The sequence below is a fragment of the Triticum dicoccoides genome, chromosome 3A (assembly GCF_002162155.2).
Source record: "Triticum dicoccoides isolate Atlit2015 ecotype Zavitan chromosome 3A, WEW_v2.0, whole genome shotgun sequence".
Lineage (NCBI taxonomy): Eukaryota > Viridiplantae > Streptophyta > Magnoliopsida > Poales > Poaceae > Triticum > Triticum dicoccoides.
This window is the reverse complement of record NC_041384.1, coordinates 559,560,013-559,578,835: the sequence shown is the minus strand read 5'-3', so window position 1 is coordinate 559,578,835 and position 18,823 is coordinate 559,560,013. Positions and strand designations below refer to the sequence as shown.

General features: G+C 44.9%; 4 protein-coding genes across 9 annotated transcripts; 3 read left to right on the top strand and 1 right to left on the bottom strand.

Annotated features, from left to right (window-relative positions):
• Positions 1 to 1,381: 1,381 nt before the first annotated feature.
• On the top strand, positions 1,382 to 5,870 carry LOC119269185 (glucose-induced degradation protein 8 homolog). Of its 2 annotated transcripts, none has more exons than XM_037550969.1 (7): positions 1,382 to 1,539; positions 3,090 to 3,231; positions 4,139 to 4,286; positions 4,364 to 4,439; positions 4,975 to 5,086; positions 5,175 to 5,266; positions 5,537 to 5,870. In XM_037550969.1, the coding sequence occupies exons 1-7, from the start codon at positions 1,504 to 1,506 to the stop codon at positions 5,552 to 5,554; spliced, it is 624 nt and encodes a 207-aa protein (XP_037406866.1). In that variant the 5' UTR covers positions 1,382 to 1,503; the 3' UTR covers positions 5,555 to 5,870. The 2 variants fall into 2 exon arrangements, with proteins under 2 accessions (XP_037406866.1, XP_037406865.1); XM_037550968.1 differs by having other exon boundaries at positions 5,510 to 5,870.
• A 467-nt stretch (positions 5,871 to 6,337) lies between these two features.
• Positions 6,338 to 7,566, bottom strand: LOC119269184 (pectate lyase 1-like). Its single transcript, XM_037550967.1, has 2 exons — positions 6,652 to 7,566; positions 6,338 to 6,559 (listed from the first exon to the last, which is right to left on the bottom strand). The coding sequence occupies exons 1-2, from the start codon at positions 7,564 to 7,566 to the stop codon at positions 6,338 to 6,340; spliced, it is 1,137 nt and encodes a 378-aa protein (XP_037406864.1).
• Positions 7,567 to 8,351: 785 nt separating this feature from the next.
• Positions 8,352 to 11,005, top strand: LOC119269183 (jacalin-related lectin 3-like). 2 transcript variants are annotated; one of them, XM_037550965.1, is made up of 6 exons: positions 8,352 to 8,504; positions 8,945 to 9,127; positions 9,232 to 9,474; positions 9,561 to 9,884; positions 9,969 to 10,184; positions 10,288 to 11,005. In XM_037550965.1, the coding sequence occupies exons 1-6, from the start codon at positions 8,502 to 8,504 to the stop codon at positions 10,672 to 10,674; spliced, it is 1,356 nt and encodes a 451-aa protein (XP_037406862.1). In that variant the 5' UTR covers positions 8,352 to 8,501; the 3' UTR covers positions 10,675 to 11,005. The 2 variants fall into 2 exon arrangements, with proteins under 2 accessions (XP_037406862.1, XP_037406863.1); XM_037550966.1 differs by having other exon boundaries at positions 8,353 to 8,512.
• A 4,089-nt stretch (positions 11,006 to 15,094) lies between these two features.
• On the top strand, positions 15,095 to 17,941 carry LOC119269182. Of its 4 annotated transcripts, XR_005133493.1 has the most exons (4): positions 15,095 to 15,748; positions 16,156 to 16,691; positions 16,899 to 16,961; positions 17,596 to 17,941. XR_005133493.1 is itself a non-coding variant. In XM_037550963.1 (3 exons), the coding sequence occupies exons 1-3, from the start codon at positions 15,447 to 15,449 to the stop codon at positions 16,926 to 16,928; spliced, it is 462 nt and encodes a 153-aa protein (XP_037406860.1). In that variant the 5' UTR covers positions 15,095 to 15,446; the 3' UTR covers positions 16,929 to 17,941. The 4 variants fall into 4 exon arrangements, 1 of the variants encoding a protein (XP_037406860.1); XR_005133492.1 differs by having other exon boundaries at positions 16,225 to 16,691; positions 16,899 to 17,941; XR_005133491.1 differs by having other exon boundaries at positions 16,899 to 17,941.
• Positions 17,942 to 18,823: the final 882 nt, after the last annotated feature.

The window sequence follows — 18,823 nt, the reverse complement described above, 5'->3', positions numbered from 1 at the left end:
TATGCACAAGGCAGTCAGAGTGACAGATATTACCTAATCTGGGTATAGGAGTTCATGCATATGGGGTAAAGATGACCCATGAATCTTAATGTTATGGATGGGTTTTAGCTTAACAAATTCTTAGAAGTTGGGGGGCGTGCTAAGGGTTCCAATCATAAAAACATGTTTGTCAATAGATTTTGAGTGCATGTTATCTTAGGCATCTCTCACATATAAAACCATAAAACAAGATTATCGATTTATTATCTTAGCTACTGTCATGTCGTCCGTGCACCGTTAGCTCATTTGTGCCAGGAAACACCCAGACGCGCTCATGATGGTTGGATATGTCGCCATTGCGCTCAGGGGTGGGAAGACCAATTGTCCCAACCGTCGATGCGTAGCGAGCACGCGATGGCCAGTGGACATGAGCAACTATATGTGCCCATCTGTCCTGTTTCGCCTTTTCTCCCTTTTCTTCACTTCCATAGTTGAGGAATGTGCATCCTCTGCATGTTTTATCTGTCATCTGCAAGTCGTATATGTGCGCTAATGTGGCATCCGAATCTAACTTGCTATACATAGTTCTAGGCTGAGGCATACCATTAGTCAAACCCTGAAGACCTTGGTATGGTTCTTTGTGCATAGGAGTTCAAAAAAAGGTCAAAGTGGGCCGTAAAGTCATTTTTTCATTTGAACTTGGGATCAAAGATAAAATTTTCTTCCTTGCTCCATTCCTTTTAAGGGATGGATGAATTGTGGAATGTGCGGCTCAAGTAGCCATCGAGAGGGACATTCAGAAGTTGCTTATTGAGATAGATTGCAAGGAATAATGGGTATGCTCAATGACTCGAGGAGGAATCTGTCGGCCACTGGACCTGTGGTAGAAGATGTGAAGACCTTACTTTGGTAAGGCAAGAATTTTAGATTAGATGGGTATGGTGTTTTGGAAATGAAGCGTCACATCGGTTAGCCTAAGATGGATGTTAGTGAAGAGTTATTATTTAAAGTCTGATTTCGAGTCCCCGATTCTATTTTAAGCATTGTATCATCGGAAAAATCATTTTTTATTATGAATAAATGAATGAACGGTCTTTTGAATCTAGAATTATGGTATAATAGAAAATTCTTGTAATAATTCTGTAACCTCTCTTCACTTCTCCTTTGAGAAAAAACCTTATAAAACTGACGAACTCTCAGCACTCCTCTAGTCCTACTAGGGCAAGAACAGAAGTTCTCTCATGCGCACTCACCACGGGCCCTAAAAACTTCCCCTTTAAGAAAAACCTCATAAAACCAACGAAGTCTCAACATTTCTCTAGTCCTATTAGGACAAGAACAGAAATCCTTTCATGCGCCGTCACCACGGGCCCTAGAAAGCAGCCAGGCAAAGAAAAGGAGGAAACAAAGAAAAATTAGAATAGAAAAAACCCTTTTTCGGGGAATCTCGGCTCCCCCAGCGGCAGGCAGCGCCCGCCTCCCCTCCTAGCGTCCGGCGCCGACCTCCTGGACCTCTCCTCCGCCATGATGGACCTGGATCCCCGCCTCTACGAGGACGCCGTACGCCCACTCTCCACGCTCCTCATTCTTTCCCCCTCCCCCCACCACTCGTATAACTTCCTTGGTTCTAGTGTTGGCTATTGTTCGTTCGCGAATCCGTTTGGTATCGGAGATAGGGCGGCGAGGTAGGTGGGGGGCTCTTGTGATTTCCCCCCGTCCGCGCGGAATTCCTTCCGAGTACTCATTGCTCCGTGTTCGGCTAATGGATTCGTTTGCATAGATTTCCGTGTACTGGACTGCCTGGACTGGATGATCTGCTCGTGCTAGGGTTTTTTTAGTGAGAGAAGGTCCAAACTTTGGGGATGGGGTTGTTGTGGTAGGAAAGAAGAGGGATCGATTCTTTGTCGATAATAAGGTGGCTTGTAGTGCAGAAGATTGGGACTAAGTCAATTGCGTGGGTTTCTAGTGAAGAAGAGATTGGAACTTTGTCGATAAGGCACCCTACGGTCCAGTGGAATCAAAGAGACGCTCTTCTTGGCGGTAAGCGGCATAGGGAGCTTTCTGAGTGTTTGGCGGGTCGCTCTATCGGGGTGATTCCGCAGTGAGCCAGTTTAGCGTTCAACAACACGAGTACAGGTTGCAGAGTATTGAACCACTTGTACTTGCTTCTTAATCTGGTATTCTGTCAATGGAGACTTTAGAGTGCTCTACTAAGTAGTATTGCCCTTATGGTAAACACGGAAGTAGTAGTAGTGACTTTAAAACTATACACGGAAGTAGTAGTATACCTGATGTTTTACTAGAATCCATGAATTTACGTGCCATTAATTCTGTCGAAACCCCAATGCTATATTTATTACCTGAATCTTATCAGTGGCCTGAAATTAAACATCTATACGTGCAAGTGCAACCCAACCATTGCTGTCCTGTGCTTGCTATTGGTTGCCGGCCACCAGTCTACCGCAATGTAGCATTTGCTGGCGGATCACATCACCTCATTACCACTTCCCTTCTTTTTGCCACTAGATGCCCGATCCATATAGATGCGTTTGCTGCTTAGATACCCATGCATATTCATTTTGTATTCATGCATTTTCGAACTCTGACAATGCTTTAATTTCCAAGCGGGCACCCTCCCTGAAACTACAACTCAACTAGATGCCTGCATCTCAATAGGGAATCGTTCTGTGAAAGAATCTCCCCTGAGTCCTTACCCTTTGTTGAACATATTCAGTTTTCATTTGTAATTTCAAAACTATTAAAGCACGTCAGCGATAAAAATATTTGTTTTCAATCAGAACATATTCAGTTGTCAGTTGTAATTTCACAAATGCTTTTATGCTATTAATATACAAAAAAAAGGAATTTGGACACTACTAGGTAAGAGAGCACTGTTATCTCACTGTGCCCATGGATAATAAATGCAGCTATGCTTGCTGAAATGAGTATAAAGTTGTCTTGACGATGCCAAATTCACTTAAGGAAATAACCTATTACCGTTGTTGAGGCAGATGACTAGAGTTATTCTCCCTAAATTTTGATATTATTATACTTTCATCTTACTTTTGGTAATAGCCTGCTATTGACATTGAAATTTGTTTTAACCGCAGTCTGTCAGCGATAACGATGTTCGCAACATAGTGCTATCTTATCTTATGCACAATTGTTTTAAGGAGACCGCAGAGACCTTCCTATCCAGCACTGGGCTAAAGTTACCTGTTGATTATACTGTAGATGTGGATAAACGTAAAGGTATATATCTGCAGGTCAATACTTAATCTTTTATTGGTATTGTTTAGGGATGTGTAATTGTGTATTACTCCCTCCGTAAAGAAATATAAGAGCGTCTAGATCACTACTATCACTAAAGTAGTGATCTAAATGCTCTTATATTTCTTTATGGAGGGAGTACTTGTTAAATTGCATACAAGGAACCTATCTATATTTCTGCAAATTTCTTGCAGTTCTGGTGTACATTAACTTTTCCATTTTTGTATTCTTATATTCGTTCAAACCTGTCCATTACAATGTCAATGTTAATTAAAGATGATGAAGGAAGTCCATTTTCCTCTTATAAGAAAACGATGTGTATCAGTAGTACTAATTACTAATTCTGTTAACTGAAATACTCCTACTGAATCAACTGGTCAATTCAAGTATGGAACTGCACTTCATTTGGCGGATGGGATATCAACATGTAGCCAATTCAGACATGATTGTTGTTCACTGTCATTTGTACTTTGTTACTAGTGGCTGGATGTGATTCCTGTTGACACTTGACACCATTAGAAATACAAGTTCTATCATGCACTTTAACCTATTGATTTGATTTACCATGTCACATTAGGCTGCTTAGTCATACCTAAGTAAACCTGAGGCCTGAGGGTAATTCCTTTATGTTTTACATTTTTTTTCGGGATACTTTCATTATAGTTTCTTTTTAATGCTAGCTTTCGTTTGCTCCCTTTGTTCTTCTGTAGTGCCTTTGAAATAATCGTGGTTGAACTAGATCTTAAATGTATCTGAGCTTACATATCATGAATTCCTGACAATATGTAGTATGTTAGTTTTACAAAATGACCATTTCCATCCCCATTTGTCTACATGCATGGGCTATTTGCATCTCATATTCTAATGCTGTGTTGGGATTTTGTTTCAGCGATCTTAAATTTTGTGGTGGAAGGGGATGCCGTGAAGGCCATAGAACTGACAGAAGAGTTGGCGCCCAACTTGCTAGAGAATGACATGGATTTACATTTTGATCTTATAAGTCTTCACTTCATTGAGCTAATTCGTTCCAGAAAATGGTAACTGGCCAAATTTATTTTGGAGGTTGGAAATTGGGTTATATGGTTTTATTAATCTGGCTATTTTTGACTGGCAGCACAGAAGCACTTGAGTTTGGCCAGAAAAAGTTGACACCCTTTGGTAAAGTTTCCAAGTATGTTGAGAAATTAGAGGTATAACTTTTTATAACCCTAGACATATTAGACAACTTCAAATCTCGTTTTCATATACTAGTAGGAATTTGGTTGTCTGTGATACATGAGATATTATGCATTCATATGGAAGGATATATCAAAACAGTACAGATGCCAGACCACCTGAAATTTCTCCTGTGTTTTAGTCATCTGGATTCTGATTGATATCACCATCTTTGTTGAATTTGCCAGACTACGATGTGGTTTCATTATGTTTAATGATTACAACAGATCCAATTTCAGCATGATATTTGCATTGAATTAGTTTTAGCTTGTCACATACTATCAGTACAACATGATCTTTTGTGTTGCCCAAGTTCGGAGAAGTAGCCCATTATCATCACCGATGCCGGGTGCTGCTAGATTTACTGAACGCAACATGAGTTGCATATGGTTGAAGTACAGAAGCGCCATTCAACCAGTTATATGTAACTTCTTTAGCATGTCACATATGGGGATGCTGTGATTTTGTTGTGCGTGAGTAACTGTGGGGATCCTTATGTTGTTGTTGCAGGACTTTATGGCCCTCCTAGCTTATGAAGAGCCTGAGAAGTCACCTATGTTTCATCTACTAGCCCCAGAGTATAGGCAGAATGTTGCAGATAGCTTGAATCGGGCTATTCTCGGTACGCTCTAAGATACTCTCTTTAGCTTCTGGTACTGTAACCTCCATATACGATCGTATTTTGATGTTTGTCTGGCGATCAATGGCAGCACATGCTAATCTACCTGCATATTCATCATTGGAGAGAGTTATACAGCAGTCGACCGTGGTTAGACAATATCTACAGCAGGAAGTTGACAAGGTATTATATATAGCAGCACTAATCCTGTCTTTATTTTTCTCATTATCAGTCATGATTCTGTATGGTTTTACTACAGCCTGTTCTCTTTTTCTATCCCATACGTAGTTTTCACAAATATTACCTTTTTATACTTACAAAAGGAAACACTTCTTTCTGGAAGTTGCTAATCGATTTCAATTGAGATTTCACTATTGGTGTTGTCAGCATCATGATGCATACATGACATTTGAACTCTTGGAGCAGGATTCTTACCCACCGTTTTGTTTGAAGGCCTTTCTGGACAAGTAAGGCGCAACCATGGTCAGAAAGGAAAGGGCTATTATCATCCCTAGACTCATGTGCCCTTCTCAGAGTGCGGAAACAACACCGAGAGTTTTTCACATTTTCCGTTAAAAGAACAGCGAGATGCACATATCTGCAGCGACCTGACATTGTTGGCAGTGTTGTACTTTGATAGAGTGGTGTTGTATGTGTTTTTTTCTTCTGTCGGGTCGTCGGTATTCTGCTTCCCCTTAGTCGTCGTTAAACATGTACATATGGAAGCGCCGAGTCATTCTGTATTATTCGTTCAGATTGCTTTAGTGTGAGCCAGTTTGCTGCCCACTGGATGTCTCTACTGTCCATTCCTTCAGCATTCTTCTAGCGCGCCGAGAAAAAGAAAGGCGGTAGTACCCCAAAACAAAAGAGACGGAATTTCAATTTGAGAATCCAAAATTTATGCGAAGGCCAGATCACGTTAGCGGTTAGTAAAAGCGCTTCCAAGGGATGCTAGGAAATACTTTCTTTAAAAAACTTTGCATGGATTGTTTCAATTCAACTTCCTGAAGTTTAACAAAGTTTATCCAAAAAATGTAAACATTCACAATAACAAATCTGTACCGTTAGATACATAATGGAATATATTTTCATATTATATTTAATAATAAATTTGATCAAACCCTATAAATTCGACTTGAGGCAAACGGAGGGAGTAAAACCCCAGCCATTTTTATAGCTACAAGCTGCATCAGCAACTACACCATATTCAAAGTAGTATTAACACTTTCCACTGGACGTCTTTATTCTCTCCGTTCAGCACGCGGCCCCGGCGGAGCACCTCAGAGCACCGGCGTCCTTGGTCAGCGATCTCACCTCGTCGGCGCTCGCCGCCGGGAACGTCTGATGCCTGTTGTAATTCGGGCGCACCCTGCTGCCGGTCTGCTTGAAGACGGCGCCGTTCTCAAACGAGTCCCCACTGGAGTGCCAATGCCAGTCCTTCCCAGCGGCATGTCCGACCGGCATCCTTCTCGTCACCTGCAGAAAATATACCAAGATCACATGGCGAGCTCTGGCAATTCAAACGCCACAGTTCTCAAAATCGTCGTTAAAAAAAATCAGGTACCAACATTGGCACTGTTCGCCGTGGAGGCGATGAACAGATTGCCCTGGCTCTTGACAGTGGGCCCCATGCTCCCTCCAATGGCGTACTCCCTCCACCCGTCGTAGAAGTTGTTGACGACGTGGGCGTAGCCGTGCCTGATCCTCGGCATGCGCTGGTTCACGTTGGGGCCGAAGCGGTTGAACGCCACGGTGACCCGCATCCGGCGGTCGGCGACGTGCTGGTCGTCGTGGCCCAGCAGCATCACCTTGTCGTGGTCGTGGAACCAGTTGTTGGAGACGGTCACGTCCGTGGACCCGAGCGTCACGTCCAGGAGGCCGTCCTCGCAGCGCGCCAGCGTGTTGTGGTCGATCCACACCTTGGAGCTGGACAGCAGCCGGATGGCGTCGCCGTCGCCGGCGTCCATGGTCTGCACGGCGCCGCCGGGCCGGACGACACGCCCGGGGGCCTGCGCGCGGACGCCGTGCACGTGGAGCCCGTGGATGACCACGTTGCTCACCTCGTAGAGCACGATGCCGGCGCCCCCCGCGACGTGCACATCGGCGCCCCGCCCGTCGATCGCCGTGAAGCTCTTGACGAAGAGCGGCTGCGCCAGCCTGATGTGCATGGTGCCCGGCCGGAAGGTGATCCAGACCTTCCCCGGCAGCACCGTCGCGCCGTACCGCAGCGTGCCGGGCTTGGGCTGCACGGGGTCGTCGCCCGGGTCGGTGACTGTGTACACGGTCACTCCGTGGCCGCTGTTCTGCCGCATCTTCCCGGCGAAGCCGACGGAGCACATGGCGAGCCGCTGCCGGTCAGTGGCCCAGTTAGGCTGGCCGCGCCAGCACCGGTCGATGACGTTCTCGTGCCGGTGGTTCGCGGTGGCGGCTCGGAGGAGAAGGAAGAGGAGGGTGACGGACATGAGTAATTCTTTGAGTGCCATGCTTAGACGTGTTTGTCTATTGACACTAATGAGCTTCTTTCAAACCATTTTAAAGGAAGGTGGCGGTTTTTGGGAGCAACAAACGAACGTTTTGTTGAGTCTTGTTAATGTGGTCAATTAATAGATTGCAAATGTTTCATTTGTTTGCTTTTAAGCCAAAAGGAACTGCTATTGTTTAATGGAACCGATATCCAGTGCTTCAACGGATGGAAGCCGTTGATAAATCCATGAATCTCGGTGAGATCATAGTGAAGTGCGCCCGCATGTGTGGAATATGAGTTCTGAGAACAAAACACCATCGATACTCCATATCGATATGGCCACCAAGTTGTCCGAGCCAGTAGCGTTGTCGGACGGCCGACACGTAGCGACGAGTTTTTTCTTCTCTGGAAAAGGGGAAGGCCTCCGCCTCTGCGTCATTCTGATGCACACAACAGGTGAAAGAAAGCGGCGCAACAAAAGCGAAACATTCTCTGAAGAATCGAAATAAAGAGGGGGAGTGGCGGCCACTTTAGTTTCCCACCGTGAATTCGAGGAATCACAGCTGGTGTCAATCGAAGAGATCGTTCCCTTTTCGTCTCCTCGTGATCAGAATAATATTGGTAACCGGCGATCGCAATGGTCAGCGAATCCAGTTCTGCCCGCCCTCTTCTAGCTCGATCCCGGGCCGGGCGTCTTGAGCCGTTAGCAGCGCCGTGTCTGGGTGTCCTCTCCTCACTCGTGAACGGCGCTGTCTCTGAGCATCGTGGTGTACTCCATTTGACATCCTCTGCATCAGTCTTCTGTATTATAAATAGGTAGATACGCCTCTGCTTCCTGTCAGACTACCAAGCTGATCGCCAGCAGCACTGCAGCAGGCGCTCCCCTGTTCCGGCGTCGCCGTCTAAAGCTCTCTATCTTCAAGGCGCTTCTGGGCTTTCTTTGGACAGCGGAACATGGTAAGCTTGTATGTTTCTGCATGTTTGCCTCCCTATTTTGTCTGCCAAGAGGAGTTGCACTTGTGTTTGGTTGGAAAGACAAAACTGCCAAGTAGTAGTCAGTAGCATGCTTGTGTTCTTCAGGGATGTCGATTCAGAATACCGCGCGTAGCATTAATCTTGTACTTGTTCATGACCGAAATTGGCATGTTAACTAGGTAGCATTCCATCGCGTCATCAAGATTTGAACAGTTTCCTTGGTTCTAGTTCATGACATCAAATTCACTTCATGAGTAGGAGTGTGAACTAGTATCTGCAAGATTTTTTTTTCTGAACATCATAAATTTCTAGGTAGAATAGAACTGTTTGAGAATTGTTTTGTGTGTTTTGGACAATAGAACTCTTTCAGAATTGTTTTGTGTGTTTTGGACAAGCTCGTTCTTACTTTTGGTGTTCCACAGAGCCTTGCAAGCTTAAGCGGGAATGACCCAAATCCTTCCAGCGCTCCGTCGGCGCTCCGAAGCATAACGAGGTCCGTCGACAGAAACGGCCATAGGTACGCGGATGGCAATGCTGGGTATGAAATGGTTCTTGCAAAGGATCAGAATCCTAATCCATCACGCATTGCAACCCTCTCAAACAAGGTAATCCATCCAGGCAAACGGCCATTGCGATCTCCAGTACTGTATAAGTGATATCTGCAGTCAAGTTACTTAACATCCATTTCTTGAATATCTTTGCTCCACAGATGGTGTCATTTCCTAGCTTCATCTCGGACAACGGGACCATGACCATAAGCACTCCGGTGAGGTTCGGCCCGTGGGGCGGCACCGGCGGCACCATATTCGACGACGGCATATTCACCGGCGTCCGGCAGATCAACATAACGAGGGGGCTGGGGATATCCTCCATGAAGGTCCTCTACGACCGCAACGGGCAGGCCATCTGGGGCGACAAGCGCGGCTCCAGCGGGGCCGCGAGGCCGGAGAAGGTAACACCATTTCAGATTTCAGAGCTTCAGTTTCAGAGCATGGATGAGTTTCAGACTTTTGTGAAACGGGAATTTCGTTCGGGCAGATCATATTCGACTTCCCGACGGAGATCCTGACGCACGTCACCGGGTACTTCGGGCCGACGATGATCATGGGCCCGACGGCGATCAAGTCCATCACCTTCCACACGACCAAGAAGAGCCACGGGCCGTTCGGGGACGAGACCGGCACCTTCTTCTCCAGCTGCCTGACGGAAGGGAGGATCGTGGGGTTCCACGGCAGGGGCGCGTGGTACGTGGACAGCATCGGGGTTCACGTCCTGGAAGGCAAGGTGCTGTCGGAGAAATCCGCCGGCACGACCCCGTTGGGCGACATGCTTGCACTGCCGATGAGGGAGATCGGGGACGAGGTAAAGTCACATCAATTTCTCGACTGAACAATAATGGTACCGAGGCAAGAATGTGTCTGAGATTGTGGAGGGTTCATGTTGCAGGTTACGTACGGCGTGGTGAAAGAACCGATACCGATAGGGCCCGGGCCGTGGGGAGGGGAGGGGGGCAAGCCGTGGGACGACGGCGTCTACACGGGCATCAAGCAGATCTACGTAACCAGAGACGACTTCATCGGGTCCATACAGATCGAGTATGACCGGAGCGGGCAGTCCGTCTGGTCTACCAGGCACGGCAACGGCGGCCAGATCACACACAGGGTGAGCAGAGCACAGCAGACCGGAGCCGACTCGACCAATTAGCCATCTCTTTTGCAGATTACGCTTTGCTAATCATCATTCATTTGACCGAATGCATGTGCAGATCAAGCTGGACTATCCACACGAGGTGCTGAACTGCATATACGGCTACTACAACACCTGCGTGGGGGAAGGGCCCAGGGTGCTGAGGTCCATCACCGTCGTGAGCAGCCGGGGCAAGTACGGGCCGTTCGGCGACGAGGTCGGGACCTACTTCACCTCCGCCACGACGACGGGGAAGGTGGTCGGCTTCCACGGCCGGAGCGCCATGTACCTGGACGCCATCGGGGTGCACATGCAGCACTGGCTGGGGGACAGGAACACCGCCACCGCCGCCAAACCTAAGGCCAGCTCCGTTCCCAAGATCGCCGGCCCCAACCCCAAGACCGGCTCGGATAACCCCAGGGCTGGCTCTACCACCAAGTACTACGTCTCCAAGTATCTCTTTTGATTTCGCTTCGCCTACCATTTCAGTTTGCAGGAGAGTGCTTTTGCGGGGTTTTTTCTACCGGGGAATCGTGGCGTGAATGTGTGGTCTTTGTTACTGTAGTATCTTGTATCGAAGGCAGAGCTATACATCCGGTTGGGGTGTGTTACGGCAACCGGGGATCAGAGTATCAGAATTCAGAGGACTAGTTAAAAGGAACATCTCATACTGTTTCAAACGAGCATCAAGATCAGATGACATGATCATGACATATGTAACCCGCAAACCTTCTCTTGCACTCCTGGGGGATAAGTAGTGCAGTGACATGATCTTCCATCCTTTGTCACATAGTACATTTCAAACAATTGCAAAGTACTCTCTCCGTAAAGAAATATAAAAGCGTTTATATCACTACTCTAGTGATCTGAACGCTTTTATATTTTTATAAAAGAATCATAAACTCCATGACATTAACATCCCAAGTTGGCATTTAAGAAGAAATGAGAGCCACGACTCATCGAGCTTCGAACCCAGACAGGCGACGCGTGGACACACACTCTTAGCCACTCGAGCTTTGCTCTGTTCTCATGGCATTTCAACAATCATTTGAATGATTCAAATGCATCATATGCAACATTTCGATTACAAATACACATATAGTTCATTGAATCGAACAATTTAAATTAAAACATGCATATACTTCATCAAGCCACCAAATTGATCAAGTTTACACACACACACACACATCATAACATGTCTTATTTTCTGACCTTCACAAATGATTTGAGCAGATATGGGTATATCTACTTAATGAAATACAAGTCTGAAACATTTGAAAAGTCCAAACAATTTCAGAGTGAAGTGGAGAATAATCGTAACAAGAAAATAAAGTTTCTACGATCCGACCATGGAGGCGAATATTTGAGTTACGAGTTTGGCCTTCATTTAAAACAATGTGAAATCATTTCACAACTCACGTCACCTAGAACACCACAACGTAATGGTGTCTCCAAACGTCATAATTGTACTTTATTAGATATGGTGTGATCTATGATGTCTCTTACCGATTTACCACTATCGTTTTGGGGCACCATCTAAGTCCGTTGAGACGACACTATATGAACTATGGTTTGGCAAGGAACTTAAGCTGTCGTTTTTTAAAGTTTGGGGTTGCGACACTTATGTCAAAAGGCTTCAGCCTGATAAGCTCGAACCCAAATCGGAGAAGTGCGTCTTCATAGGATACCCTAAGGAAACAATTGGATACACCTTCTACCACAGATCCGAAGGCAAGATCTTTATTGCCAAGAATGGAACATTTCTAGAGAAGGAGTTTCTCTCAAAAGAAGTGAGTGGGAGGAATATAGAAGTCGATGAGGTAATTGTACCTTCTCTCAATTTGGAAAGTAGCACATCAGAGAAATCCGCTCCCGTGATGTCTACATCAACTAGAGAGGAAGCTAATGATGATGATCATGAAACTTTTGATCAAGTTACTACTGGACCTCGTAGGTTAAACAGAGCATGTTCTGCACCAGAGTGGTACGGTAATCCTGTCCTAAAAGTCATGTTACTAGACCATGACGAACCTACAAACTATGAAGAAGCTATGATGAGCCCAGATTCTGATAAATGGCTTGAGGCCATGAAATCGGAGATAGGATCCATGTATGAGAACAAAGTGTGGACTTTGGTGGACTTGCCCGATGCTCAGCAAGATCTTCAAGAAGAAGACAAATGCTGATGGTAATGTCACTATCTACAAAGCTCGACTTGTCGCGAAAAGTTTTCGACAAGTTCAAGGGGTTGACTATGATGAGACCTTCTCATCCATAGCGATGCTTAAGTCAGTCCGAATCATGTTAGCAATTGCCGCATTTTATAATTATGAAATTTGGCAAATGGATGTCAAAAACTTCATTCCTTAAGGGATATTAAAGAAGAGTTGTATATGATGCAACTAGAAGTTTTTGTCGATCCTAAAGGTACTAACAAAGTGTGCAAGCTCCAGTGATCCATCTGTGGACTGGTGCAAGCATCTCGAAGTTGGAATATACGCTTTGATGAGGTGATCAAAGCATATGATTTTATACAGACTTATGGTGAAGCCTATTTTTATAAGAAAGTGAGCGAGAGCTCTGTAGCATTTCTGATATTATATGTGGATGACATATTGCTGATTGGAAATGATATAGAATTTCTGGATAGCATAAATGGATACTTGAATAAGAATTTTTCAATGAAAGACCTCGGTGAAGTTGCTTACATATTAGGCATCAAGATATATAGAGATAGATCAAGACGCTTGATAAGATTTTTCAATGAGTACATACCTTGACAAGATTTTGAAGGAGTTCAAAATGGATCAGTCAAAGAAGGAGTTCTTGCCTATATTGTAAGGTGTGAAGTTGAGTAAGACTCAAAACCTGACCACAGCAGAAGATAGAGAGAGAATGAAAGTCATTTCCTATGCCTCAGCCATAGGTTCTATAAAGTATGCTATACTGTGTACCAAACCTATTATGTACATTGGCATGAGTTTGGCAAGGGGGTACAATAGTGATCCAAGAGTAGATCAATGGAAAACGGTCAAAATTAACCTTAGGTACCTTAAAGAGGACTAAGGAAATGTTTCTCGGTTATGGAGGTAATAAAGAGTTCGTCGTAAAGGGTTGCGTCGATGCAAGCTTTGAAACCAATGCAGATCACTCTGAATCTCAATCTGGATACGTATTGAAAGTGGGAGCAATTAGCTAGAGTAGCTTCATGCAGAGCATTGTAGACATAGAGATTTGCAAAATACATACGGATTTGAATGTGATAAACCCGCTGACTAAACCTCTCTCACAAGCAAAAACATGATAACACCTTAATACTCTTTGGGTGTTAACCACATAGCGATGTGAACTAGATTATTGACTCTAGTAAACTCTTTGGGTGTTGGTCACATGGAGATGCGAACTATGGGTGTTAATCACATGGCAATGTAAACTAGATTATTGACTTTAGTGCAAGTGGGAGACTGAAGGAAATATGCCCTAGAGGCAATAGTAAAGTTGTTATTTTATATTTCCTTATTCATGATAAAGGTTTATTATTCATGCTAGAATTGTATTGATCGGAAACCTAAATACATGTGTGAATACATAAATAAATACCATGTCCCTAGTAAGCCTCTACTAGACTAGCTCGTTGATCAAAGATGGTTAAGGTTTCCTAACCATGGACATGAGTTGTCATTTGATAACGGGATCACATCATTGGGAGAATGATGTGATGGAAAAGACCCATCCGTTAGCTTAGCATAATGATCGTTCAGTTTTATTGCTATTGCTTTCTTCATGTCAAATACATATTCCTTCGACTATGAGATTATACAACTCCCGAATACTGGAGGAATGCCTTGTGTGCTATCAACGTCACAACGTAACTGGGTGATTATAAAGATTCTCTACAGGTATCTCCGAAGGTGTTTGTTGAGTTGGCATAGCTCGAGATTAGGATTTTTCACTCCGAGTATCGGAGAGGTATCTCTGGGTCCTCTCGGTAATACACATCATAACCTTGCAAGCAAACGACTAAGGAGTTAGTCGCGAGGTGATGCATTACGGAACGAGTGAAGAGACTTGCCGGTAACAAGATTGAACTAGGTGTGAAGATACCGACGATCGAATCTCGGATGGACAAAGGGAATTACATATGTTGTCATAACGGTTCGACCGATAAAGATCTTCCTAGAATATGTAGGAGCCAATATGAGCATCCAGGTTCCGCTATTGGTTATTGACCGGAGAGGTGTCCCGGTCATGTCTACATAGTTCTCGAACCTGTAGGGTACGCACGCTTAACGTTCGATGACGATATAGTATTATATGAGTTACATAATTTGGTGACCGAATGTTGTTTGGAGTCCCGGATGAGATCATGAAAATGGCGAGGAGTATCGAAATGGTCGAGAGGTAAAGATTGATATGTAGGACGATGCTATTCCGACATCGGAAGTGTTTCGAGGGGTACCGGGTACTTATCGGGTCACCGGAAGGAGTTCCGGGCACCCCCGACAAAAGATACCGGCCTTAGGGCCAGGAGGATAAACGCACCAGCCACAAGGGGCTGGTGCACCCCCATATGGGCCGGGCTAAGGAGGAGAAGGAAAGGGGAGAAGGGAAAGGTAAGTGTGGATTGGGATTCCCACTTCCTTCCCTCTCCCCCATCTTTCCTTCCCCCTCCGACAAACATGGCAGGGGGGCGCGACCAAGGGCAGGAGCCCAAGTAGGATTCAGACCTACTTGGGGCGTCCCTTGGCCTCTCCCCTCTCCCTCCCACCTATATATATATATAATATGTTTATATAGGATCCTAGGATCAGAATAGTTATTCTGGTAACTTCTCGTCTATATAGGATCGATCGCATGTTTCTGAACTCTAGAGCCCGTGAAAAGAAGACACATCCCCACGAACAATTCCAGCCACCACCCACAATTCCCCACCACCCCGATCTGGCACGCCTCCACCCACCTCCATCGGCCACCAGCGTGCCGCCTACCCCAAGCCACCGGCGCCACGCCTCCACCCACCGCCGCTGGCCGCAGTGCCCCGCAGGCCCCACTGCCGCCTGCCGTCGGCGGGGCCTCCTCCAATCCCCACGCGGCGCGTCCTCCCGAGCTACTTGATGCGCCGTCGTGGTCCGCCTCAACCTCCCACCGGCCTCCTCCCGCGAATCTGCCGCCGGCCTCTCAATCGCGCGTGCCTGCCGCATCCACCGAATCGAGCGTCGTCGCCCGCCCCGACCATGCATGCCGCCCCCTCAAGGACCGGATTACAGGCCCATGTCTCCGGCAAAGCCGTCATTCAGGGGTCCGACGCCGACGGCAGGGGTCAGATGCCTTGGTCTCGTGACCTCCGGTCGCCGTATCCCTCCTGCATGCGTCCCTCACCTACGCATCTCCATCTCACCATGGATAGCTTCCTCGTCAGGCTTGAACTTCTTCTCCAGCCTCCGCCCTGCTACTCTAGCTGTCCTCGTTGAAGTCCCCCGATTGCCGTGTGCTTCTCCCCTGCCTCTTGTCACCTCCGGCTCCCCAACCTCCTGCCTCAGGTACCACACAATATGCTAGATGATGTTGGTCAGAAATACTTTTGTAATGGCCGCTGCTAGCTACTGCTACAGTCGCCGCTTGCTAGCTGCTACTAGTGCGTGTGCACTGCACTGAATTCTTACGATCTACAAAAACTTGCTGCTGTTATTTGTGCTAAAAAGACAGGAAGTTCAATATGCAAACCTTACAAAGTTCTGGTTAAAATACAAAAGAGAAAGTTCACTATGCTAAACATAAAAAAGGGCATGAATTCCACTTTGAGAAACCAGGGATTGTTCTCTGTTGTAACCTCCGTGAGTTCAAGATTAAAAATGTATTGTATTGGGAATTTGATTTTGTATCGCTCCAATTTATTGATAACTAGCAGTAGCATATGGAATCTCTTGAAAAACATTTTCTAATGCAGGAAAAAAAATGGTCACATTATTTTACTCGGCACTGATGTGCATGTTGCCTCCGTCATTGCATCCTCCAGCTCAATCCCATCGTTGCAGTCCAACGACTCCAGATGCAACCGTTCGCCACTATTTTGCGAGGTAAGATGGATCTCAACATCTGGCTCCCGGTAGGCCACTGCCTTGTGACAAGGCCACTGGCCTTGCATCCTCCCGCACGATGTGCGCCACCACCAGGACCCGACCTGCAAAGCACGATGCTGGCTGTTCACAGCCGTCGGGCCACCACTCCCTGGATCGGGGCTGCTGTGCTCGCGAAATGTGTGTGTGCTAATTGACGCTGATTGAAGCTCATCTCCTCCCTCGTGTATGCATCAACAAAAACTGTGTGGGTTCGCTGTAGTCCAAGTTGTGCCACAGCAGTAGGGTAACTCTTCCAGGACGCATCTCATCTCAACTAGCTCCAATTTTGCGCGCATGGGGTGGTGCTGCTCCAGCAAGCTCCTTCGTCCCCGGCCCGTCCCTGAATGCGGATGCAGCACCGCAGGTTCCCTACCCATCATGCCTCATCTCTGCTTCTTTACTCTCCACTTCTCTAGTTTTTGGTGTGTGCATGCAAAATGTTGGCTTAAATGTCCCAGAGCACCAGTACTAGTTTTGTGTGTTCGTTTTCCCTTCTAGCTTAGTCCTTGCCTACTAACTGATATGGCTTGGATTACTTAAGAGTGTTTTTCATGTGTGTTCTGCACTTCAGGTTCAAGTTCACCATGCATCCCTGACGTAGCACTGCTCCGGCTCCTCCCCCGCTTGTTGCCAGGTCTGTCTCTCCTTCCTCCCCTGCTCGCTATCTTTTGCGGAGGTGGACACGTCTACCTGATGGAGTGAAGTCGGCCTCCCAGCACCGGCAGTTGTAAAAAATAAATAACAACAACAAGTTCAGAATCAGAAAAATGAGAAGTTCAAGAAGAACAAAGGTGTTGCCTTCACTCAAGTTCTTGCAAATTGCTAGGCTGTAGCTCGTATATTGTTTGCAACTATCTTCAGTTTCTTTAGTAGCTCGTACATATTTTGCTGAAAGCTAGTACTTTCATAATCGTAAAGTTGATAGTTGGCCTATAGGGATAACCATGTTGATCGTGATTGAAAAAGGATTATGAAATAATATTATTGAGACTGAAGGCCAAGTTTGATGCACGATGTCAGAGGATTCAAAGTCTTTTTATGAGGCGGTCGATGTCTTTCAAGAGATGCGTTCATATCTCACAAGTTTCCAAAGGTTCAAGTTCATCTATATAAGAAGGAATGCCAATTTTGTTGCACATGTGTGTGAAAAGAGGCACTAAAACTTAATGTAGTTGCTGTTTCTTTTCTTGTAACGACTACCTACCTGATGGAGACTATTCAATCATAGTTATTTTTGCCTGCCATGCCCTGATACCTCCTCCATATAGGTGCCACCATCACAACCCAACCTCCATTTGCTGGTCGCTGCTAGCTGTTGTTGCTGTGGCCTGCCTTGCCCTCTAGCTAATATTGGTGCGCTACTGTTGAAGTTCAACTAGAATGCTAGAGGGATTTCTGCGAGAGTTTAGCTAATATAGTCCCTGGTTTTGTGTTTGAACTTGCTATTGTCAATGGTTAAAGATTATGATGTTGCTTTTCTACGGATGGTCTTCCTGTAGATATATCATTTTCCATCCTCTTGGAAGGTACAACATTCTGAATGATCAGAACAAAAACAATATAATGTTAGTGTGCTGCTACTTATGTATGTTTGTACTAAGTTTGCTAATGTGTTGGTCGTGCATGTAGCACACGAAGTGTATGTATATAGTTGTGTGTAATTTTCTTGAATTTCAATAGTATGCGAAGTTCATGTTTAAGAAATTTCTAAGTTCATGTGTACCACATACTAAAGAAATTCATCAATAAAAAAAGGACCGCCTAGGCCATTTCACCGACAGCAAATAATGCCTAAAACTTTTAATAATAGAGTGCTTCAAAATTTCATAAAAAGATTAAGAAATAAAACTAGGAAGTCCATATTAAAAAGATGGAGAAGTTCGATGATTATACAAAACTTAGATTTTTCTCGTTATTAAAGAATAGAAACAAGAAGTTAAAAAATTAAACAACAAGAAGTTCAACTTTTAAAAATAGAGTGCTTCAAAATTTCATAAAAAAGTTTAATAAAAAACCATGAAGTCCATATTAAAAAGATGGAGAAGTTCGATGATTATAGAAAACTCAGATTTCCCTAGTTATTAAATAATGGAAACAAGAAGTTCAAAAATAAAATAACAAGAAGTTCAACTTTTCAAAATAGATCGCTTCAGAACTCATAAAACGGATTAAGAAATTCAGATTAATATTCATAAAAAACTCAGATATTTTCATGTAACTGATAGAAATTCAGGTTGATAACTGCCAGAAGTTCACGTACTACACAATGTGCATTTTGTATGAATTTTTTAATGAAAAAGCAAAGGCTAAAGGTTTTGTTGTTAGAAGTTCAAGTGCTCTGGCCGATAAAGTTCAAAAATTCTTGTGAGAGAGGTTGAACAAAAATACGTGACAGAAGTTTAAGGTGAAAACAATGGGAAGTTCAACTACTACACTGAATATGTTTTAGATAAGAATAGAAAACTAAAAGCTTAAAAGGTTTGTTTCAAAAAATTC

Bases quoted from the DNA above. Each gene is read 5' to 3' on its own strand.
- LOC119269185 (XM_037550968.1), top strand. From the start codon at position 1,504: ATGATGGACCTGGATCCCCGCCTCTACGAGGACGCC. The intron at 4,287-4,363 runs GTAACTGGCCAA...TTTGACTGGCAG, and splicing joins CTAATTCGTTCCAGAAAATG to CACAGAAGCACTTGAGTTTG. The intron at 5,087-5,174 runs GTACGCTCTAAG...GATCAATGGCAG, and splicing joins CTTGAATCGGGCTATTCTCG to CACATGCTAATCTACCTGCA.
- LOC119269184 (XM_037550967.1), bottom strand. From the start codon at position 7,566: ATGGCACTCAAAGAATTACTCATGTCCGTCACCCTCCTCTTCCTTCTC. The intron at 6,560-6,651 runs GTTGGTACCTGA...TATTTTCTGCAG, and splicing joins CCACGGCGAACAGTGCCAAT to GTGACGAGAAGGATGCCGGT.
- LOC119269183 (XM_037550965.1), top strand. The intron at 9,128-9,231 runs GTAATCCATCCA...TTTGCTCCACAG, and splicing joins TTGCAACCCTCTCAAACAAG to ATGGTGTCATTTCCTAGCTT. The intron at 10,185-10,287 runs GTGAGCAGAGCA...ATGCATGTGCAG, and splicing joins GCGGCCAGATCACACACAGG to ATCAAGCTGGACTATCCACA.
- LOC119269182 (XM_037550963.1), top strand. From the start codon at position 15,447: ATGCCGCCCCCTCAAGGACCGGATTACAGGCCCATGTCTCCGGCAAAG. The intron at 15,749-16,155 runs GTACCACACAAT...TTTCTAATGCAG, and splicing joins TCCCCAACCTCCTGCCTCAG to GAAAAAAAATGGTCACATTA. The intron at 16,286-16,898 runs GTAAGATGGATC...TCTGCACTTCAG, and splicing joins GTTCGCCACTATTTTGCGAG to GTTCAAGTTCACCATGCATC.